At 37.3% G+C, this 25,380-nt stretch overlaps 2 protein-coding genes across 3 annotated transcripts in view; one reads left to right on the forward strand and one right to left on the reverse strand.

Moving 5' to 3' along the window:
* The first annotated feature begins 1,401 nt into the window (after positions 1 to 1,401).
* Positions 1,402 to 1,930, forward strand: LOC136853951 (hepatitis A virus cellular receptor 1-like). The gene is made up of 2 exons (XM_067129849.1): positions 1,402 to 1,432; positions 1,518 to 1,930. Exons 1-2 carry the CDS (start codon positions 1,402 to 1,404, stop codon positions 1,928 to 1,930), a joined length of 444 nt encoding a protein of 147 aa, XP_066985950.1.
* A 9,076-nt stretch (positions 1,931 to 11,006) lies between these two features.
* Positions 11,007 to 25,380, reverse strand: part of Pde6 (phosphodiesterase 6) — a 370,807-nt gene continuing 356,433 nt past the window's right edge. For both annotated transcript variants that reach the window (XM_067130407.1, XM_067130406.1), the window contains 5 exons: positions 21,348 to 21,431; positions 15,775 to 15,931; positions 14,535 to 14,599; positions 14,063 to 14,263; positions 11,007 to 12,275 (listed from right to left, as the gene is read on the reverse strand). In XM_067130407.1, coding sequence (XP_066986508.1) covers positions 12,198 to 12,275; positions 14,063 to 14,263; positions 14,535 to 14,599; positions 15,775 to 15,931; positions 21,348 to 21,431 — 585 coding nt within the window. In that variant the 3' untranslated portion in view covers positions 11,007 to 12,197. The remainder of the gene's footprint in view (positions 12,276 to 14,062; positions 14,264 to 14,534; positions 14,600 to 15,774; positions 15,932 to 21,347; positions 21,432 to 25,380) is intronic.

The raw sequence follows: 25,380 nt of genomic DNA on the forward strand, positions 1-25,380 counted from the left end.
ACCGCAACGCCTGTGTTAAATGGATCGTGAATTGCAACAGGATTTTCTTTTTTGTCCCATGCATCGTGAATGATTGATCCAGGGGCTCGGTTTTAAAGGGCAACATTTCCATTTTTTCATTCTTTTTTACTCAGTTCACGCTGAAAAAATATTCAGTTTATTACTATATTGTAATCACGTTTAACGGTACAATTTTAATTCTTTGCATTACTGAAAGTGAGTGTGAGAATTCTCAAGATAATGGTTAAGACGCTCAATGTACTTTAGTTGAAGGATATAAAAACTGAGAATTTTTTTTGCATGTAAATTCATCCATTTTAGTTTCCTGTAAAAGAAAACTATTGAGATGGCTATTTGTCTGTCCGTCCGCCTTCAGATCTTAAAAACTACGGAGGCTAGAGGGCTGCAAATTGGTGTGTTGATCATCCAACCTCTAATCATCAAACATACCAAATCGCAGCCCTTTAGCCTCAGTTTTTATTTTATTTAAAGCTACAGTTAACCATGATCGTGCGTCTGGCAATGCTATAGGTGTCAACGACACAGCCCACCACCGGGCTATGGTTGAAAGTTTCGTGTGCCGCGCCTGAGTGTTTCATGGGCCGTGACTGAGAGTTTCATACTGCATTATGCGCTGTACGGAAAACTCGATTGCTCCGAGGAAACTTCGGCTCATTTTTTACTTGTTTGTTGTTAGTATTAATGTTGTTGTTGCCTTTGTTATTCTTTTTCTATCGCCAATGTTGCTATGGATAAGTGGATTGAAAAAGTTCACTATGTAAAAGGATTATTTTTTAGTTTTCTTTTTTAATCTTGTAGTGAAAGGACACATTGACCCAAAAGCACACAGGTATAAGCATTTATGTGTTATTTAAACTTTAGACCTCAGTCTGAAGCTTGTCTCTTGGCATTGAATGCAAGGTAACAAGTCTTTCGAAGGAAAAAGTCTTGCTTATCCCAGGTCTCGGGGAAACACAGAAAGGTAAAAGAAAAAAATGGTGTTTCAAGCCTGAGGGAAGCGATTAGATTCGCATTTGAAAGATTGGAAATTGTTAAAAAAACGGAAGGGAGAAGAATTTCCAGGTGATCCGGCCATTTGATTACAGGTAAGCCAACCTGCTTGATAGCATGTCTAAAGACGAAGTCAGGTTATGCTAAATTGACTGTGGGTAGAGGATCAAATACCAAAACGACTTAGAACAAAACTTCGTGATCAAATAAACTGGAAATGTATCAGCCAGGTTTATTATCCGATTGTCTATCTAGTCTCACTTTTTTCACTTATTTACTTATTTCTCAGCTGGTGATTATTCACGTTTTTGTTTGCTTGTTTGTTTTTATTTATTTACGAGGGTTCTGTTCATTTTATTGTTTCTCAGTCTTTTCTGTCTCTTGTCGCATATGGTCATTTCGTCCTACAGAAAACTGACAAGCAGGTTAATATCTTCTTTGGTTCCTCTATAGGAATCTAAACACATTGTAAAACAACAGCACAAAAGAATTCATACGGGTTGCAGACAACAGCAACATCAATACTACTACTACTACTACTCTTATTTCTCTCGCTACTATTCGTACTCATTCCATTACTACTACTACTACTCCTGCTCTTATTCCTACTTCTACTACTACTACTTCTCCTGTTCTGATTCCTGCTACTACTACTACTCCTACTCTTGTTCCTACTACTACTACTACTACTGTTCCTACTCTTATTCCTACTACTGCTACTACTAGTACTCTTATTCCTACTATTACTACTACTCCTACTCTTATTCCTGCTGCCACTACTACTATTCCTACTCTTATTCCTTCTACTACTACTACTACTATCTTTCTGTGTTTCCCCGGGACCTGGGAAAAGCAAGACTTTTTCCTTCGAAAGCCTTGTTACCTTGCATTCAGCGACAAGAGACAACCTTCAGGCTGAGTTATCTGAGGGCTAAATTTTGAAAAAACACACTAATGCGTATACCTATATGTGTTTATGGATCAATGTCTCCTTTCACTAAAAATAATAATTCGTTAACATAGTGAACTTTCAGTCCACTGCTACTACTCCCACTCTTACTCCTGCTACTACTAATACTACTACTAATAATTTTACTGATGGATGGTGGGAAGGAAACAAAAGGAACCTTTGAGAGTTTATTATTAAACCGATGGAATGTCAGAGACAGCGATGAAGACTATGGAAATACGGACACATTTTGTTTCTCCTCCAAAATATCGTAAGATAAAGCATGGAAATCACACGTCTACAATTTTGGATCTCTTTTTCGAGAAGGGCATTTCGCCTTGGAGAGAAACACGAGGTCGTATGGGGAGCTATTTCAGCCCTTTTGTTTATTCACTTTTCTTGGTTTTTTTTTTGGTCATGAAGGAGTTCAGGTTGCTATCATTTGAGTGTGTAACCTCTCTCTCTCTCTCTCTCTCTCTCTCTCTCTCTCTCTCTCTCTCTCTCTCTCTCTCTCTTGTCTGATGAAGGAAAGTTTCATTCTCACTTTCTCTGAGAATTGTAATATATTGGAATATAAATCGTCAAAATAGTAAAGGACATTAAGCCTTGAAGGTATCTAATTTGCTCAAATCGCAGAGAACTTTCATGAGAATGAAGATGGAGGAAGAAAATACGAGTGTTTTAGAACGACTTTGTAAATTAAAATCGAAATTATTTATCACAAATACTGAAAAGAAAATGGCAGTGTAGCGTATGAAAAATTTCTAAAAAAAAAAATGTAACGAAAAATTCAATAAAAGCCAAAAGATTGGTCAGATTGGTCAGCACCGGTGTTCTAATGCAAGCAAGGCTAGTCGCATTCACTCTCATAGTACTATGATACTGTAGAACATACATTACGAGGTTATGAAGCTTTGCACAGACAAATACTAAAAATATAATAAGAAAATTTTATTATGGTTACATTTATTCTGTCAACCACCTGCAGTTTTCAGTTTTATTGGCTTCCCCTAAGGTTATGCCACAGATGTTAAATGACACACTCCTTGTCGCTGAATGAGAAATTTCGTGATTACTGTCAATGAAAAACGACCTCCCATTGTCCCCACGAACAAAATCCCCTTCCGGGAAAAAAATCTTCAAAAAGTGCCTATCACATCAGAAATTACAAACACTTTTCTTAGTTGTCTATAACATCCGCATAGTCTATGACATCACCACACAATATTCACATATGCTCTTGGAAATCATGATCATTTTTTTTTATTATTTTTGTCATTTATCGTTTTTATCACATATTTACTAACAGGAGTCTCCCCCACCCGGAGGCCGGCCTAAGAAAGGACCAACAGCTTTTTTTGGATAATTATTGTTAAGAGATTGTACTATATATCAATAAGAGAGACCTTTCTGATGTCTAAAGTAATGTCCACCAGAGTTTGACTCCCTGAAAGGAAAAAAAAAAAACACTCGTGCGCACACTCAGTCTATATATCTTATTTTTTTTTATTTCACATTTTGAAGAAATTTGATTGTAACTGAAAGCACTCGCTAAGTTTTGATTGGTCTAATAGGAGAAAGAACTTCTAGGCGATGAAAAGGCTAACTGGGACACTCGCAATCCGGAACTGCACGCATTCCACTCGTTTCGTCAATTTATCGCTTAATATCGCATGTGTAACTTAAGAACGCAGGTCATACAGAAGAACTGAAGCATATTTCCGTTACCAAAAACCAACGATACGAAGGTAGGGGAGAGAATGGCAAAACAATCCGGCACACATTTCTTTACTAATTTTTCCTGGTTGTTTGTAGCTGCTCAAAGCTTGATTCCAAAGGGACCGTAAAGGTACTAAAAGTTTCTTTCTGTAACTGAAGTAAAGTATGATTTACAAAATACAGTACAAGGTGTGGATTGCAGAGGATTGCGGTGTCCCTTTTGATGACATTAACACTAACAGCAGTAACCTCCTTTTTCGGACATCTTAAAGTCGCCATGAAGTTAATGTTATATACACAACACCAGGAAACACTGAATACTGACTGCCAAACAACTTGCAGAGCCGATAGATGGCAGCAGCTACTTCCCCTAGCCAACCAGCCAGAAGTAGAACAAAAGCTGATCCAAGCACGACTGAGTGGTCCATCTTTTTCCAGTTTTCCCATATTTTTTCTTGATGACAAGAGATCTGCTGATGCTGTGATACAAATTTATTTCAGTTGGCACACTCCGTCGGTAAATCAAGTGCCATTCTTATAGGTACTTCAAGTCAGGCTTAGCTCCTTCCACTTGGTCGTAATCGACGGTGAATGTGTCATCATCACTGACCATTGCTTGTTGGGTTCCTCTAAATGAAAGCTTTACGTTTGTACAAAAATAACTGTTCACTGTAACTTCTTTCTGATGCGGTTTCTGATTCATATTTCTTAACGGTTTTATATAAGATTAAAATATTTTCCAGACTTCTGTAGAGCATACCAAGATTATTTTTTTTTTACACGCCAAAGACATCAACGTAGCATAAGCATTAGATTACGGATTTTCAGATAGTACAATTCCCTATTTTTTCTCTCTCTTGACTGACTGACTGACATTGGACACATTACTCCCAATTCCAGTTTCTGAGTCATTGGTTTCTCTTTCTTCGCGAACCTTAATGTTTTCCAAGCGCTATTCACAATCGTATCAAAGGACTTTATACAAGATCTTGAATTTCTGTTTTGATGGTCATCATTTTACAATCTCTCAATATTAGAAATTGAGGTTTCCATTCTCTAACCTAAAGTCAAGCATCTATCAAAACTTATGCGATACTAACCTTTTAACACTTTTAAAAGACGAAATAGTCAATTTCCTCAACCGTATTTTACCAAACTCAGAGAATGGTACAAATAACACATGCGTATTGTTTTGGTGATATTTTCGTGATGGTGTCCATGTGTATAAGTATACTGTATGAGAAAAAATGTCGCTGCTTTTCATGTGAGGTGCACGTAATCAGCATATTTTAAAGCTAAGCAAATGCCGTTCAAATATGTCCCAGGAGTTATATACATCAGATAAAAAGAAGCTTTGCTGAATGTGAAAATTTCTGTATACAAACGTACGTCGCTTAATTTTGGCACATCCGTGAACTTGTATATGGTCTTGAGAAGGTGGTATATATTCATGATTTTATAAGGATATATGTAATTATATACCCATGATTTTACATATAGAGCAAGATAATTATTACTTTAAAGATTTCTTATAACACTAGCAATAGGATGATCAGCCTTATCTAAGTGCCTCATCGGAGTAAAGCAGGCACGAAATGTGCCTGCTTTGAATATTATGGCTGAAAATGGGAGATTCTGACGAATTAATGATGTTGGCTCGGAATAATAATAATAATAATAATAATAATAATAATAATAATAATAATAATAATAATAATAATAATAATAGTAGTAGTAGTTGCTGAAGGGAAGATACTGTACAATTAGCACTAGTACTACAGTGAGTTGTTTATAATTGGCTCTTTATCTCACTGCATTCGATTTCATTTACGCAGATAATGGAATCTGAAATTTTACGTAGCACTTGTGCCTACACGAGTACTGCTTATCTAGCAATAGAACAGGTAAATTGTCCTACCCCAGATGCTTGTGTATGCAATTGTAATGACTAAGGTCTAAACGTACTGAAGGCTTGAGGAATTTTGCTGGTAACCAAATACTTGGAAATAAGTCTGGCGAAACCATTGTGTCGCCGTTGAAATAATTGTGACTGAAACTTGACTCATGCAAGAAATTTAGCAATTATGTGCAAGAGCTGTGCTTTTTCTTTTTGATAATGTGAACGGAGATTTTTTCTTATTTTCAGCACCAGAGACTACAGTACCAATACGGAACATGAGAGAAAGGTAAATGGTTACTTTTTATAAACTTCAGCCAAAATGGTATATGATTAACAGCTTTTTGGAAGGCTAAGCACTTTGAGTTTAGATATTATCAGTGAAGGAGATCGATCTCAAGAGTGACTGGACAATGAACCAAAAATAACCTAGGAGCTTGACCATTTTAATGATAGAGACCGTTAACGACTCCTCGTCAAACTTAAAAAAGACAAATTGACGCTATGTCGAGGTACATGTTACATTTCACAAGGTATACACGTCTCTTAAATACACTAACGTTTCCCTATAAGAAGACATCTTACACAGAAAGAGTTAATATTACTACGAGTTAACATACCAGCTATATATTCTATTAAACAGTAAAGACTCTCGCTAAGCTACGACGCTATTTCAGGGACTGAGTTTGTCACTGTTTAGCTACGGATATCCATGTCACACTCCTTGGCGTCGAGGGTCTGCGTTTCTGATCATGCATCACTGTGTCAAGATCAACGCCCTAGTCTGAAGTACGCATAAATACACTGTACGTTGGCCTATTCTGAAGTATGTATAGAAATGCACTGTGCGTGTGAAGTATGAATGCATTCATCAGTCGTTATGTTCGAGTACTTGTCTGAAAGCGTTTAACATTTAAAGGTATACTGAAGGGTATATTGCTTTTATATGAAACACTGTACCGGATGACTAGCTTAGAACAGGCAGGCAGATAAACGATCAACCGCCGAGCCCCATGGAAGAAAGTTCATGTGGGTGATGATACTCTATTTGCAGTCGTTCCATTTGCCATAAATGGGTTGTTGAGGATTTTGGATGCCTCAATGGACTACTTTTGAATAACTCATGTCAGAATGGAACTTACACTTAAATGATAATTGAAGGCAGTGGATAGTCATTGTGGACAATACTGCCTGCGCAAAAGATGGCTTCCAAAATGTTTAGCAGGCTTTTATATTAAACTGTAACTGAAGATGTTTTAAGCAGCAGGCGCCTCCTTGTGTACCTTTATGGCCGTGAGATAATGCTTAAGCGCGTATTAATGAAAAGTGGAACGTCTTTATGTTTTCAAATAGCATGCACCAAAGAGCTCGGTATGAGGTACAGCCACTGGAGAAAATGTTGCAGGTTACTTGCTCAGCCGCTCCCGTGTTAGACCCTTTGTAATAACTAAAGCAACTTATTTTTAGACGAAACCTTTGAAAGCCTGTGTGAAGATTATGATTCATAGTGAGTCAGTGAGCAAACTGTCCAGCATAATAAGTCAAAATTTATAGATATTGTTAAATATTATGATATGGTCACATTTCAGTAGAACTTTAAGCTGCCAGGGTAATCTAATATAGTACATTTTAGCCGAATAATTTTGTGAGTCAATAATCGAGTGCAAAATGTTTAGAAAACTAGATTTCAAAATTTTTTTATGAATGATCTATGCATCAAACATAGTCATCGAGAGATATAAAAGAACTATGGGCATGCTAATTATTTCTACGTTAACTGGCTATGTAATGAAAATAGTCCTTAAAGGCATCACTGGAATAAGGAACTGGATGCAGGCTTAATGTGGAGAGATTCCTTGGAACTGGATACTGAAAATAGCATCTTCAAGGACACTGCATATGAGCATCATCACATCGCTCTCGAAAAAAAAAACTGAAAAATAAATCAAGAGGAAAGAACAACTAGACTCGATTACATCCCTCAACAAAATCCTCTAAGCTAGGTGTCTGTGTAGCATAAATGTCAGAATGGGAAGTACTTCTGAACACTTTTTCTCTCCAATACATCAAAATAGCTCGTGTCTATTGTACGAGTATGAATACAGGATTCGCTACATGCGCAGTGTGTCACATAAAATGTTACTGTACGACGTCTACACTGTGAAAGAAGTGTTGTCATGTCTGGTGGTGCAGTTGACACCGCTACAGCTAATTTTTAACACTGAGAAATAAGGAGCAAAAGGGCAAAGAACACCACCCCCTATGTGCTGTAATTGCCCTTTTCATTAATAGAAAAATAAAATCTGGTGAAATGTTAAATTTGACTAAGGTGAAAGCAATTGGTGAAAATGTAACAAGACTGGCATGGTGAAAGATGGGCCGTAAAAAATTAAATTTATAAATTGTCTCTGGTCTCAAGTTTGCTGAGCTGAGAGAGAAAAAAAAATTTGATGAACATTGATTGAAAAGTAAGGGGGATTATGTTCCTGAACTATGTGGAAAGAAATTCTCTCTCTCTCTCTCTCTCTCTCTCTCGGTAAATAATGGTGAAGACTAGGCTATAGGAAATCACCACTCATAAGCGGAATGAAGAAAAAATATAGTCTTTAAAAAATAATATCAACACCTTTAAATTATCTAGTACAAATGTAAAACGGAACGAGATAAGTCGATAAAAATTAAATGGCAGCGCACGTTATGCAGTTAATCTGTGTATTAATGTAATTGCCTTTGTAATAACATCATTATGAGCATTGGCATTTATATGCCAATGCTATCATATTTATAGTGACCATGCGCTCACTTAATGGTTATCAAGCATTTTATTTATTTGACAAAACTTATATTTAAAGAGGAAATATGGATTTTTTGTCTTTAATCAAATAACGAGAATCTTATTAGTTATGCTTCTGTGACTGGAATGCTGACATTCCAAATATGCCAAGAATATAACTTTCGTGAAAACGAACGAAACAAAAACAGGATAATAGTTAAAAGATGATGATAAACAGCAAAATCCCACCAATTTAATGATAAAGAATCGGTCTATTTATGATTATTATTACTAGTATGCGGCGAAAAAGTATCTGTCGGGCCTGCGATTTACTCAGTGATTTTGTAACATAAAAACTAAAAATTAATTTGAATGATTATTGGTTGTTAACGTTTTATTAATTCTAAAACTTTCATAAAGACACATCCATGATACCATTTAAAAACCAGTCAGTTACAGTGATAAGTATTTTCTTAATTTCAAGGATATAATGGTAATGAATTAGATGCGCCTTCGAAATAAAAAATATAATATATGAGATGGCATTGTTTCGTGGAAATGAATGATCATTTTCTGCAGGTGGGTATTATAAACGCCTGCTTTACTGGGGAAAGTCTGAGTTTGTTGAGAATAACATTGTAGTTTCACCTTGCCATCTTGTTAAAACGAAATTGAAAAGTATAGTCAGCCGATATTGTTAACAAATCTATGTAGATAAGACATTTTTTATTCAAGATGTCTCTCAGTCACCGATAATATCTTACTAGAACTCGGAATTACTTATTGATCTGTTATCAGTTTTCAAAGACCAGCTATCACAGCGCGCAAGCAGAATTTGACTGTGATTCTCATTCCACAACTGAGGGAAGAAGTTTAACACCGAGGATAGAGATTCGTATTTGCTTTTCTATTTTCTCTTGCACAACTGAGTTTTCGTATTTTAACCCGTTTGACATGAACTGAGTTGGAGCAAAAAAAAAAAAAAAAAAACCTTAATTGACTTTAGTGTGTATATTCATTCATAAACAGTTTGGAGACGTCTCGTCTACTCTTCGTAGTAAATGAGGAAACGAGATTTGTCGAAACTGTGATTATATGATAAAACCTCTCAACTTGGTACTTTTTTATGTATATACAGTATATTGGAAGTTGGTTACTGATCTTTTTATCTTAGGTGGGAGCCTTTTCAGGTGCTAAAAGTAATAACCTAATACATCAGACAAACAAGTCAAGTCTTTTACTTAAAGGAAGCTTCTATTTTAGATGCAGGAATGCTACGGAAACTGTAATTTCTAATTAACCTTATAATGATCAAATAGCATTAAAGGTAATGAATAATTATGCAAAGTAACCCCAAAGATAGAACGTAAACTACTCTTCATATAAATTAAAGCAGTAGTCACAAAATCTAATTTAGGCAAACTAGCATATGTTAAACACTTTACGTTCCCTCTGACATATTTGACGTAATCATCGTAATATATAAACACAATAATTCTCTCGTTCATTAATCTTTAAGATGAATATATATTCAAATTTATTTATAGAGTTATATGCCGTTCTTTTCGTTTGTATGTTTTTTGTTTCGAACAAAATTCCTCAATGTTAATCGTTCGTTGCGAAATGTTAAAAATGCTTAAATTATATCAGTCCATAATTGTGGAGGCAAACGTGGATCGCCAGACGTTAATGAGTTAATGAGGCTGACCTCATCTAATAGACGTACCTTCCAAGAATATAAACGTTTAAATACAAAACTTTACGGGAAGAGTTTATCATTTGATTTCCAACTCATCTGCCATTTTTATGAGGTCAGCACTGATGTTTTTATTTTCCTAACTTTCCTATTCCTCAGGTTTATAATTTCATATTTATCACAGGATCGATTTGTTTATGCTGTTTGGGAGTTTCGAAAGCGACAGAAACAGCTATTGGTAAAATGTAAATGTGAAAAATAAATGAACGTATTTTTTTATGACGAACCATTTCAGAGCTTGTTGCCTTACTCGCTTAAATTGTTATTACTATTATTATTAACATCATTATTATTAGAGCCGTAAAATACTGGAAATAAGGATAACATTTGTCGATTACCTTTCAGTTAAGTTTCCCAATGGATGCCTACAGTCTCTCTTTGTCTTCTCTTGTTTGTAAATCTGTGTATCTGTTATAGTCTTATATTACAAAGAAATATAAAATTAGGTAAAATCGATCTTAGTAATAAATTTCACAACAGCTAAAACACACATTATGAAACGGATGACATTAAAATGAGAGAATTATGTACATTAAATACAATTATTACAAAAGAAATAAAACACGAGAAATCTACTAATCTCTTTTCTCGATTAGCGTCATTTGATGGAAAAGTCCCTTAAATGTATTTCCCTTCCATCTCTTTCTCTTCTTCTCTCACGTAATTATTTACTGACTAAAAGGGCGAATTGATAATTGGATTATAATTATATTCGTTAGTTTTTATTCTCATTTTTTTTGCGCAGAGGCGTTTCACATTTCCGCTCGTAAAATCCTCTGTTTTTCTGTCGTTTCCAAAGCTTTCCTCCCATGATTTTCTAGTCATTTTCACTCTTCTCATTTTCGACAGTCTTTCATATGTTGCTTTATGCCATCCTCATTCGTCCCTTTTTTTCTCCTCCTTTTATTTTTTTCAAAGTCTTTTACCTATTGCCTTGTGGCATTACAAGATTATCTTATTCTCCCTAGTTTTATTCTCATCTTCATCAATTCTGAATCAACTGGAACGCGAGCCAGTCTGCCTTCCACCCAATGGTCAGAATTCAGGAAGGGACGGACTACCTAGGCCTACTCGCTGAACTCCGGAGAGGAATATGCCTCCATTGAGGTGTACAGACAGACATTTCTCAGTCAAAAAAACCAGACGGCTCGTTCCCCTAGAACACTGTCTTCAGATTGATTCTCGCCAGATCTGTAGATGTATATTGCCATCAAGTATTGTAGTAAGATTCTTATTAGCCTTCCTTGCAATACTGTCGTCATCTTCCGAAGTTTTTGCAAGTCCTCGGCGAATACCTGACGAAACCTGAACGCTCCACGGGGGAGGCCACCCAACGGAAACTAATACGGTTAAACAGTCATTATTGCTGCGGAGTCATGATCGCGTTTTCTCCCATCTTTCTGTTTTTGGTTTGCGAGATGACAAAGGGACTGAAATATGACCAGGATCCCCGGATGTCCCCGGATACCAACACAATGAAATGAAACCACACGCTGGTTGGCATAAATATAGCTATATAATATATATATAATTATATCTCTCTCTATATATATTCATTTATATAATCTTTCTATGTAAACGTTAAATCTACTATCACTTGTTAGGACACAGTAGAAAACTAGCATATAATCACATTGTGCACAGTGGAAAATGAATATAAACAGGTCAGAGAGAAACCCAAATCGCCGCCACTCGGTGGCCTTAGGAGCAAAGGGAAGATTAATTCAACAGTTACTCATCAGTTTCCTAAATTCATGTCCTATTTTTCTCTCTTTTCTTTTGATCCACTGTCCTCCTCACAGGAACTCATGATACGATTTTTCTTTACCAGATGCGGAATGATTCCAAAATCCCCATCTTGGGCCAAACCACTTTTTGATTCATATTGCACTGAAACACTTCCGTCCGATTTCCCATGGCACGCTTTGTGGCCTCAAACTTGCCATCAGGTGATCAACAATATAATCTATGTTCACGAGTAAAACAGAGAGTCTAAAGGCTGACCAGGCCCTTGAACAGCTAAACATAGAATCAACGAATTCCTTAGAATCTTATGTGTAACTTCTTAGGTAGCAGCTGAGTTCTGATGTGGTCACAGAAGTATGCATAGTCTGCTTCTTAGCTTGTTACCCGTTTTTCCTTGCTGTCTGTCACGACCACTGCCAGATTCCTGCAAAGAGATAAGTAGATAAGTATATAAATCAATAAAAGAGTGCGCACACGTAATACAGCAAAACAAGACCAACACCATGAGGCAATGCTGTTCATAAATGGGAGCCGGTTGAGTCTAAAGGAAATCAACATAGCCAGTCTTCGTGTTGTGTTGTCTGTCTGAAGAGGTTACAGCATCATCTGCCTTTCTCTGTTGACATTTTTTTATGACAAATATGCCGCAGGGTGGGTGGCTGGGTAGGTGCGAATTGGCTTATTTCTGCAAATCATACGATACCAGGACGGAATAAATTAAGCCTTTTTTTTTTTGTTCTTTTGTAAATTTGTTTAATGGATTCCACAAGCAAAAAGAGCTCCCTTCAACCGAGAGTATTCTCATGTTGCGTAAAGTCACTCTCGGATTAGAAAATGCTTCGTGTTTTTGTAAACTTGATGCAAGTTCGTGTGACATGGAACAGTACTTAGAGCAGTGCAAAAGGGGCACTTAAAAAAAAAAGGAAAAACAAACACTTAATACCGTAAGAGAATAGAGGTGGTACTGGCGAATGGTGAAGTGAAGAAGAAATTTAGCTCTTACGCGTGCCATCGTTTCCCTTTCAGTGAACAAAGCATCTGAGGTATTGTCGTTTTTCAGTTGTTTTTCATATTCTTGTTACGCATACGCGATGAGATGCAGACCTGCTTCTTGGTGATATCGAAACTCGATCGACATTTCCACACGTAAAAAGGTTTTATTTTAGTTGTTTGTTCACAAAAGAAGAATAAAGATCTTGGCACATTGTTCGTAAGGATGAAGCAATTGCTCGCAAAAGAACGGAAGATTTTTATAAAGAGTAAAGCCATAACAATCTCTCTTAGCCTACTTTTACATTTTGTTTTCTTACAGCTCTTTCTTACATATATGTAATATCCAAACTGTGAAAAACTGGTTTTTGGAATTTTCATGAAAAGGGAATATCAAATATATTTGATTACAACTCTGAAAATTACACACCACTGAGCAACTGGAAAAGAACAAATTTCAAACGAATAAACACAATCATTACGTCTTAACTAGGTCTGAGGGTGACTCGAGTTGTGAATTGTATCAAGCAAAGTTGAACCATAAAGAAACGAAGACAAAGACTGCAATGAAACGAAGATGAGCTTATAAACACAAAGGAATTTATCACTTAAACCCGAGATGAAAAGAAATGTTAGAGAAAGTCCAGTCGATTTATGAAGTGCAATGACGCCACGATGTCCAACGAACTTTTAAAAGCGTTGTGCACGGGAACGTGATACATCATCAGAATACACTTCGCTTATGGAGCCCTACTGCACGATTATAAGGCGCATCAGTAAATTTGCGTTTGTTACTTGAGAACAGCTGTTGCTGTTAAAAATAGAAAGCGGTCAATGAATCCAGCGTGGCCATGAAAATAGAGGGATCACTTATTTGTTGTGTTTACTCTGTGGAAAGAAAAGGTCTAGTGACGTCAGTGTTTGCTTCGTTAACATCATATGCAAGATGAGATCACCAGCGAGAAAAGAAATTTCAGAGATCAAAATCGTCGCTGCAGGAACTATAACGAGGACAGTTTAATGGGTTAATTTATGGTATTCACTGCTTTTCTTTCATGGTTTATGTTGCATGCCTCTTGAGTCTAATTTTTGCGGCATGATGAATGAAACTTATGCTTAAAAGTATGGCAAACAATAGTTGCTTTGCATTACAAGGTTGTGTGTAAGTCATCAGGTAAACATCTTATACTAAATGATCCCCTTTGTCCTTCACATTTTTACCTGGGATTCCTGCAACGAGATAGGTGTAGATGGCGCTGTCTCCTGTTTGGGCGACATTCTGGCTGGCCTCTGATCGGTGGATGAATCCATGACTCTGTCAAGGCGTTTCTCCACGGAACGCCTCTTTCCTCCTCCTTTCAACGCTCTAGCACCCTTCAACGCCGAACCAAGGCCGAGGCGCCCGCGTCCACGCTCTTCTCCCTGTGTAAATGCAGATCTCGTCAGCGATGATTCGATGTGCGAGGGGATTCATTCTTATCCCTGACCATAGTACTAGTCCGCCAGCATAATACTAGCAGCCAAGATGCACTTATGAACATAAGCAATTACCTATTTAAGAGGAATTTTCAAGATATTTGAAAATATGAGTAAAAATTTAACAGACGACTGAATGTAGAAACAATGCCCATGGTCTGTAAAAAATCGTTAACGATGCAGCAAAGTGAGTAGAAATTATAAACGCAAGTCTTACCTTTGGAGGTGAAGGTGCTGTTGCCTGAGATGCCGGCTTGGGATTGAGGGTTATCTTGCTGGTGACTGATGGAAGAGGAAGCAATTTTGTTATTATTATTTACAAATAAGCCATTTTACCTTGAAGGGACTGACTTGCGTACAAAGAAGGCAAAATCTACTGTAACGTTTACCCTCTAAACGGTGCATCCGAAGATGAACTCTCTGGGCAGTTAAACTTAAACAATACGCGCTTCGTCATTCATATATTATTATTATTATTATTATTATTATTATTATTATTATTATTATTATTATTATAAGCAAATATGTCTTCTTCTGCTGTTAACACTAAACAATAATGATGAAGAACTGATGCGTATGAGATAAAAAAAAATTACATGTCAATCCTTTGAGTCCAGGAATATTAGACTGAATAATTTTAAAAAGTATATATACTTGGTATTTATAAACAAAATGATTTACAGATACTGTGGCTTAGTCTATAACCAAGTAAAAAATTACGAGCAATACACTGGTTGGTGTTAATAAACAACAAGAACTCTATAAAAAAAATTTCATATTTCATTAACAGCTAGCTTCTTTGCCACTCATCTCAGAGCTTTTCCTCTCTTCTTTGAAAAAACAATGGGTGGGGGTGGAAGGGAGAGGATGAGACGTTGCTGCATCTGTTTAAATGAAAACCATATGCGTGAGTGAGAGCTGCTCTTACATCATAAATAATCTCGACGTCTTAACACAAACGTTACTGGGTGCTCTGTCTAAATATGCGACGAAGGCAAGGGATTGTAAGAGAAAATAGGAGAAAAGATTGATAAAATCTCTCGAGTCTTAGTGTAGAGCCGTATAATATCTCTGATAAAGGGTTGCAACAGAAATGTTTAACTCTGATATAAATATACCAACTGAGAGGAAAGTACAGACTTCAAAGACATCGAGTTATCTTCTCGGAAAAAGGAATAATAAACTACTACGGTACTTCTAACGGCTTTAGAAGCAAAACAATGTTTCTGTCACCCAGATTGATTTTTTTAATATGGATAACAAAAAAAAAAAATCTTATCTTACGAACACAAATGACAGAACATGGAAAAAGGTTTATGCAAATGTCTACAGCACCAATAAAAAAAAACCTTGGGTTCCTGTCCCTCAGCTGATTTTTAATATGGATTATGCAAATGGGGGCAGCGCCTCGTTGGCAGAACCAAGTCACGAACGCCTGTTTAAAGACCAACACGTACCTTCAACCTCATTCCTCTCGACGGGTCTCTCAATGTACTCGTGGTCAATCCACGTCAGTCCCATATCCACTTGTTCCGCCAACCTCTTCCACTGCTCTCGGTTTCTGGCGCAGCCGTCGTACAGCGGCTTCACCCAGGGGAAGGACTCCGACAGGGCCTGTGGTTGGAAGGAAAATCATTGTTGTCATTGTTCTCAAGTGTACTCTGTTGGATGTCATTGTGAGATGATAATGATCTTTTTATTTTCTTACTGTACGTACCAATACTTCGATTTCAATAAACATACATACTTTTTTAACGTTACCAAGCCTTTTTCAGTTTGGAAACCTTGAATTCAAAGGTTTTACACACACGCACGCACACATATATACTGTGTGTATGTATATATATATATATATATATATATATATATATATATATATATATATATATATATATATATATATATATATATATGTACAGTGTATATATAATGCAACGAGGGAGACCTCTTACTAAGCCAACTCAACCTCCAAGTTTGCAATAACGCAAAATATATTACTGTTCATAAACAAGCACAATAACCTTTTGCCATGCTGGTAACTAACAAAGGAAGGGCGTGAGAAAACCAGCCCCTTCTTAATTCTCTCCATGCTTCCCCCTTTGGTAAATCTCTTAATCATTCTTACACCAGGTGACTACTTTGAAAAACATCTTTCAGGTGAAGGCACACGGAGACGAAAATCCTGCTTCATGGAAGCACCGGCTTTGGGAGGAAGACTGGGAGAAAGTTGAGCCCACATAGCAACTAGCAAACGCTTGGTTGCCAGGGTCACCTGGATTGGAAGGTCCACACGAGGCCTTGACATAGAAAATGGAAGGTCACAGCCCATGTGACTTGGCTGCCATCTTCCCCACCAAGGGCAGATGCCAGAGATTCAAGTGCCATCTGAGAGGAAAGAAAAAATAATCCACCGAGGTCATAAGAAGCGGGGTACCAGCAGCATCACCCTCAGAACACTCTTGTCAGCCTACTCTTCACACTTGCTCCTTGACCGCTCCTTCTTGAGCTTGTCCCATGTAGCCACCTTGGGCCCCCCACAGTTACTTATCAGTGCAGTCCCGTAAAATCTTCCCTCCATACCTGGTGAAATTTGGCGAGGCTCCTCTATCGCTCCATCTAAGGTAACATCCTGATATGAGGTTCTTTCAACAGTCATGTATCTTTTGATTTTTCACTGAATTCCATTTTCTTTTCTTAAGTGCGATTTCTCACAAAGACCTGACTTAGTACAGTGTGTAATCTTAATGTAAGAATCTCATACAAGAATCGAGTTATCTTGGCACCATCTGTGCGCCCCTCAATTCACCCGATATCGCTATTTTTCCCTACGTAACCAATTGCATTCTCAATTGCAGACGGTGATGCTACCTGTGGAAACAACTGCTTGTTTTGTGCTCCTTGCTGTGGCATAGCCACTGCAAGCTACCCTACAGTGTCCCTTTCAAGAGGATTCCCCTCTAGATCTTTGGTGTTTTTAAACTGCTGTTATATTTGATTACTCAGCAGGACTTCGTTTTACCTGCCTATTATTTCCCCATTCTTCTGATTGAATTGTTTAAATGTAAATACATTCAAAGTTGAAGTAAATCTAAGTATTTATCTGCAACATTTTCCTTGCTGAGGTAAGGCCTTCAGCCCAACTCTTTTCTCTGTAAGTTCCTACCTGACACAGCAATTGCAGTCAGAACCAATAATTGTTATGGTAAATCACCTGCTCATCAGTTAGATCCTAGAAGTGGCTCCATGAGCCAGGAATAAATAAAGTAAGTAGGTCAGGTTAAAAACTAAATATATATATATATATATATATATATATATATATATATATATATATATATATATATATATATATATATATATATATATATATATATATATACATGCACAATCGTCATGACTGTGGTGGACTTTGACAATCTCAGTAAATTGATGAATTTCAGGACGAGAACAAGTGAAGCTTATTCATAACTCATAATTTTTACGTTTCAGTACTAATCTGGTACCATTTTCGAAAATTCAGCTGAAATGAGTAAAATCGTATACACTAGAATCACAAAACACTCTTTAACTCATTTCAGTATCTTTTTTGAAAATGGTACCACATTAGCACCGAAACGTTAAAATACAGAGTTAAAAATATGCTTTGGTTGTTCCTCGTCCTATATATACGAACTTTCATGTGTATGTGTGTATTGTTAGCAGTCGTTACTATTATCAAAATGTTATACCAAATGGCGTGTTGAAGTTTCTAGTAAATATTTTATCAACGAAACTGCTGGATTTTTTTTTTTTTTGACAGATAAGTTTTATTTATTTTAGAAGACCCTTTTAAGATATGATGAGCTAAACTTGCCTAACACATCCCATACCCCATCTTGTCTTAAAAGCAAGATCCGATTCTCTGTCAAGCTTATGAAAAACCGACTGTTGTTTAATGGACGTGGCGCCTCTTGTGTTAAAGGGTCAGTAATAAATAGCATTTCATAATCGCCGTTTACGGTAGACAGGTTAGAGCCTCCATTATCACAGGCTTCCATAAAGTGTACATTAAGTTAAAACCTTCATTATCTTTAACGCCTCTCATAAGGTACTTATAAAGCCTTAGTCACCAATATTCCAATTCTTCACTGCCTACTCTTTGGCGATAGCCACGGCCCCTCCGAAGAAGGTGGCAATTCAACTCTTGAGAGCGAGTTCGCAGAAGTGGATTGTTCAATATGACTATTCTTAGGTCCTTGCGTCTACTCCTATAATGAGGATTACGATTATAAATATACACTTCCTTGCGGTTTTTCTCTTGCTGGACGGAGATTTTAGGTTGTACACTCGGGAACCACAATCTCCGACTAGACCTTGCTCCGACCCACCTAGGTCGTGCTCCGAGTTTATGAGCGGGACCTTCCTGGACGACGGGCAACGCCAACTATCACGGATTGAAACGCAGTCGAACACCTTTCGAACTCTTCCGGATTTTGCTTTGAGTGTGTTTTTTTTTTAAATTATTTTGCTGCATATAATGCAAAGCAGTCATGGTATGATTATACAGACAACACTGTGTTGAATTCCACAACCTGTATACTATCGAAACGAAGAAAAAATGCCGAAACTGCCGGGTGGTAGTTAGGAAAGGAGGGGGAGCGGGGAGAAGGGTAGAATCTGTCCAGAAAGGCCCCACTCATAAACTCGGAGCACGACCTAGGTGGGTCGGAGATTGTGGTTTCTGAGTGTACCTTAAGGATATATTTTAAATAAAGGATTTCAAAAAGAAGGAATACAGTTAGTCATTAACAATATTTCTTATCCTGTTGAATATTTACTGTATTTGGGTTGGGTCGCTTGTTTCCGTATCCACAACTTAATCAATTAATCCCCGAGGTAGGCAGATTGAAAGCCGTACCACTCAAGGCTCAACAGATATTTTAATGCCTCAACACTCAGCGTCGGCAACTTTGCTTATGTCATTAGTATTCAAGTAACAGCTATTATGACGCTGACTAAAGACAGCTTTTGTTGAGTGCATTTCTCTAGGGGGTTGTAAGAGATACAGGACTACTGTAATCCTCCCATCCAGCACTTAATCTACTTCATGTTGCACAGACTGCTGATAGATTAGCTGACTATTTCAAATAGGCCTAGTCAGCCAATGTTGCTATTTTTACCAAACGTACAGGTAAAAATATCATTAGTATTGACAAACATAATGTAATTATTTTTACCAAATTTTTACTAAATAAATTATATTTGGTGACAATATAGTTGAAAATATAATTATCAAACCCACTAAAACTCGTAAAAAGAAAGAGAAGAAAGGAAGATAATGTAATTTTACGGTCTTAAAACGGACAATAGCTGAATGGAGAATAATTACAGAAGCATTGCCTGTTGGCCCATTGTATAATTTGGCAGTCATCCCACAAACTCATGCCTCTCTCTCTCTCTCTCTCTCTCTCTCTCTCTCCCCTCTTCTTCTTCTTCTTCTTAACTGCATTATCGTTGCATAACCTGACATTAGTTAATAGCCACGCAATAGAAGGTCTGACGTCTTTTCAAATCGCCGGGGAAACGAAAAAGGCTCTTAGAGCCATAATGGGCTTGTATGCAATATGCCTTCAGCTTTATCCCATGGTGGTGGTGGATGCCCAGTACCTATCGCAGAATCTGAATCAAGTCTCGACTAATGGAATAACTCCGTATGCGAACGCACCTTCCCTCGTCGAGGCTCGTAGACGATTATTATGCTACGTACGGCAACGTACAATACGCTAAGCTCGTTCAGATTTCTTTCCGACGAAACATTTTTCATTTACGATTTTACATTGCGCAGTTTTTTTTACTTGGCACGTCTTCGTTAGTATATAAAGCTGTTAAGCTGATGAAATAGGAGATTTTCCACGCTCGTGATATAAATATTGCATACACACACACACACACACACACACACACACACACACACACACATATATATATATGTATATATATATATATATATATATATATATAAATACATTTACACAGACACACACACACACACACACACACATATATATATATACATATATATATATATATTTATATATATATATATATATATATACACACCATACAATTTGATCCAAGATTTCAGAAAGCCCTCCCATTTCCCCGCAAATCACTAAACAGGTAGGAAGGCAATGTCCTTAGGAATAGTTAATTCTCCCCCCGACACACAAAGAAGAAAAACTAACAAAAGTTTCACTATTATACTGACATCAGATATAGAATCATCTTTGTTGGCTCTCAAAGTGCTTTCTTTCTTTTAATTTGTTACTTCAGTTATCTTTTAGAAACCAGTTTTACATGATCACTTTCATTCAAGTTAATAAAAAAAAAAATAGGGTTGTGGTAGATGCTCATTAGCGCGAATGAACTTCGCCTTTAGACCGAGGGACTAGCCAGAAAGACTGATGGAAGCCGCAACTGTACTCACATTTATTATTAACATCGGACATCATTACAACGAATGGAAGAACAGCTGCATCTTTAAGAATGCGTCAGCTAAATTTACACATAAATCTGGTTGACGGGTAACTGAGTTGAAAAAACCACAACGTCTTTGTGGTAATGAATTAGGAGAAGTCATGCCACAACCGGTAGCCTACTCTGAAAGAAGGCTCTATCGGCTTTTAGTAAGAGTCAAATGGTCAGAGATGAAAAGACTTATTGTAAAGCTCTGCAGGCGTTAAGTGAACGTAATTACCTGGTGAATCAAGTATACAGCTTAAAACTACAGTTCTTTAGCCGGAAGAACCAGTACCGTCGATAATAATGCTAAACAAGACAGCTATCACTGGGAAATTATTAGATTAAATAATTTCCTATGTGTTTACTGTCAGTTTTGGTAAAAGCTTTTAATATTCAATAAGCAATTTCCTACTATGAAAAACTAACATGCAAAATCATCCTGTGTGCAGTGTCGGGATATCGGTTTGTTTGCAAAACACTTTTGATGCTGGAGCACTGCCTGTTTGATGAAGTGCAAAATCATCCTTACCTTATATAGGGGCAGACAGATGGCTTCAATGAACCCGACTTGCATCTTAGGCAGCTCATCTTTTTTCTCGCGGTCCATCATGGCCTGGAAATGAAAAATATGTTTTGAAATATGAAAGGTAAATTGGTCTCTCTCTCTCTCTCTCTCTCTCTCTCTCTCTCTCTCTCTCTCTCTCTCTACAGGGGAGCGATTAGCGTGGTTTATTAGAGGGCAGAAAGCCATACAGTAACACTGCAGGGAGCCAATCGATCGGAGATTGTTAGTACCACCTTCCTCCTGATGCCGAAGCAGCGAGACGAAAAATTCTGACGCAGCTAATTTTCCTGTCATGATTTTCTCACGTGAGTCACTGCATCTGATTATTTTGCATGAATGATGCATAACATGACGATCGTTTGCTTCTCATTCTCTCTGTTTATCCGTTTACCCACTCGTCTCTCCTATGCAGTTGCTTGTCTCCCCTCACTCAATGCGCTTCCTTTCGGTAATTGGATTCTGTCAACTTTTCTCTCGCTCTTCCTCTCTCTCTTGGCCCTTTCTACCTCCCATTCTAATCTCATCAGCTTCCCCTTCCCTTTTCGGTCAAAGCACCAACAACGGCGGCAGCAGCCGACAACAGCCGCCAGCAGGAGCGACATAAAGCAGGGAACAATCTAACGAAGTGGTTCCTTCCGGATCCAGAACCAGCCACTTGTGGGGGTCCTTTTGTGGATCCCCGATGTATTGGTGATTAATAGTGTCTGCCCGGGCGCTTCACGTCTCGCCTTCGTCTGTAGTTTTACGCTGATTTCTTTCCATTCCTCTCCTGAACGTACCAAATTACGTGACACGCACAGACGGAAGACTTGAGGCAGACTCACGCATTTTTTGTTGGAAATATTAATAAGATAAAAGATGTTAAGAACAAACAACTGTACATGTACCCATGGGAAACACATGGCCATTACTTATGTTTGTCTATTTCATCGAGATTATATAAATATACACACGCGCATACATATATAATTTATATATATATATATATATATATATATATATATATATATATACACATATACAGTATATATATATATATATATATATATATATATATATATATATATATATATATATATATATATATATATATATATATATATACATACATGTGTGCGTGTATGTGTGAGTGTATGTGTGTGTGTGTAATATTCGTGTGTGACTAACTGCGCGTATACATCTCTTCTTCCTTATATCTTTTCTGTTAACATCTCGGGAAAATGAAACAGCTGAATGTCCGGACCCACTTGTGTAACGAAGTGACATTCACTCAAGGAAGAGTGTCGGCTTTATTTAAGAAAATCCTGCCTTTCTTCTTTTTATTCTTTTTCATTTTAATTAAATCAAAAGGAAAATGAGCACAGTAAAAGATATGCATTGCTTTTTGTAGGTTTCATTTCATAAGATTTATGTCCAGACAGTACATGGGGTAAAAAATACAACAGTAATTTCATATCACAAATGCCGACGTAGTCCTTGTTTGCAGCTGTGAGCTATGAGTTATAAGACCTTCGTGGTTGGGACTTGGGCTTGAGCTACGGTGACATGATGACGGAGAATGTAAACAATATTTTGCCTCCGGGATCGTCATCTTTCTATTTCATGGTAAACACAACCCTGCAGATAAACATCCGCATGGCTCCCTTTTGCTCTGCTTCAAGTTTTCCTTCTCTAAAAAAAATATAAATAAATAAAAAATAAAGATAAGGACGAACTTCTTCGTCCGCTAATAGTCTGTCCGTGTTTCCTAGACTCGTATCTCGAATGAAAACAAAGCTGTGGCGTTCTGAAGCCATATCGGACGCCCTTAACGAGCAACACTTTCTCGACGTGAATTAATAGGCGTCTTGTTAATGGGTTTGTTGAAGCTCTCGGATAAGCGAAAGGTGGCTCATAACTTCTAGTACAAACCTAACATTGTTCACCCTCTGTATTCACAGACGGTTGAAAGGTATAGCTTTGCAGACGTGAAGCTCTTGGTTTGAAGGTTTAATCTCTCTCTCTCTCTCTCTCTCTCTCTCTCTCTCTCTCTCTCTCTCTCTCTCTCTCTCCTTTCACGCTTGTACTGGATTTCTAGGTCGTTCATTGGTCCTTCAAAGCCAACTGATAGCCGTTAGTTCTTTTTGCGTGTCTGTAATTCGATCAGATGCACAGCAGTTGCAGTCTTGAGTGATTCACTGACGTCTACGCTTTCGCCCCACAACTCCTTCGCACTCAAAGTATCCCCTGTAATGAGGCATATAAATCTGCTCTTTCCTGTGTATAGTTTCGGACAACGAGCATTGTAAGAACGAAACTCACTATATCTTTTGTTGGTACGGGATGAAGTGGGTAACGCCGGTTGTATTATCTCATCTGATACGAACACATGCGGGTTGAGTCTAGAAGGCTGACAAATCGGTACGTGAGTGAGAGCGTGTGTGTGTGTGCTCTGTCTATGTTGTGCGTGTCTACGTAGAAAATAGAGGGAGAGACCAGATCTAATTTCGCAAAAATGTTTGTAGCTAAGTAATTTATTAGTTTGTGTTTTATCCAGCACAATGCGTAGTTTAACCCAATAAATCTCACAATTCAATCGACGGACAACACGAGGAGGCTGAAGTGAATGAAGCCCAGCCCTTGGCACTGACAGACACCACAAATACGTGGTGAGTCTAGCAGGGGCAGTGGTTTGTCCTTAAAGGATCAGGTGTATTTAGACTTATACATTAAACTCTATATGAGGTCCAATATCAGCCTCATGAGTTTTTAGCTCTGCTCTGTGAGAAAATGAAGATAATATTGATATACTTCAACGAGATATTCTTTTTCCCTCACATATGGAGGTTTTCAAACTGGTGATAAGCAGTACGTAAGAGGTTGTCTATGGAACCTTTTACTGTTAAGATACGAATGTCTCTCTGACAGATATGGCGCTTTGAAGTGATGGGAAGATTGTTTAGTCATTTTTGTTCCATTACCTTTATGTGATATTACGGTCTGCCCTAGGGACAAGATCCGGCTAAATCTTCAGCATTAAAAACATCTCGACGCAAATATAAGATTTCTCATTTCCTCAGACTGTGATAGATCAAGGCATCTGTTCCAGCACTACTTATTAACATTATATAGACCTCAAGGCAGGGCGTGTCAAAGTCCTATTCATTATTATTATTATTATTATTATTATTATTTACTAAAAAAGCCATTTTTATTGTTAATGGTAACAACAGCTAGTTATCATCATAATCATCATCATTATATTTACCACCAATAACAGTAGAAAAGACAAATGCAATTGGAATAAACAAACACTTCTTATATCTTTTTCGTAGGAGAGCATCAGCATGATACTGAATGTGTACCGACCAAGGGTTTGTTCAGTTTATTTGTTTAATCTACTTGTATCTGTCGTTTTTACTGTTGTTACTTTTAATATGATGATGATGATGATAATGATGAGAAATAGCTGTTATTAATAATGATAATAATAACAATATATTCACATGGCCTTCCTTGAACACTCTGAAGGATATTAATTCTTACTGAGTAGCCAGAGGCCAATGAACTTCCATGTGAATTTGACCGCAAGTACTTATCATCGTTGTAAAACTGAATTATTAGTAATTATTTTTCATTCTACAAATAATATCATGTTTTCACCTTCAGGAAAAAGAATACAATGGTTCAGCTTCTCTCATTCTTGGCCCTTTGTCAGAGCTTCAGGACTGTACGTAACTTCCCGATCCTCTTATATTACCGCCATTTTTGGTGGTATGGGTACATCGCTTTGCATGCGAAAGTATAGAGACTCGGGAAAACACATGAAGTGTTTATATCTGCTACTCATTAGCTATATATAGCAAATATATATTATTTGAAGTATACAACAAATATTTTATTGAACTGTGTTGACTTCTCAGGCCTCATCGTGATCCATTCCCTCTCATATGAGACTCCAAGCGACCATTGTAAGTTGATAAGCATTGATTTTTCGTATGATGCTGCTAGGCCTACG

This window comes from Macrobrachium rosenbergii, chromosome 28 (assembly GCF_040412425.1).
Source record: "Macrobrachium rosenbergii isolate ZJJX-2024 chromosome 28, ASM4041242v1, whole genome shotgun sequence".
Taxonomy (NCBI): domain Eukaryota; kingdom Metazoa; phylum Arthropoda; class Malacostraca; order Decapoda; family Palaemonidae; genus Macrobrachium; species Macrobrachium rosenbergii.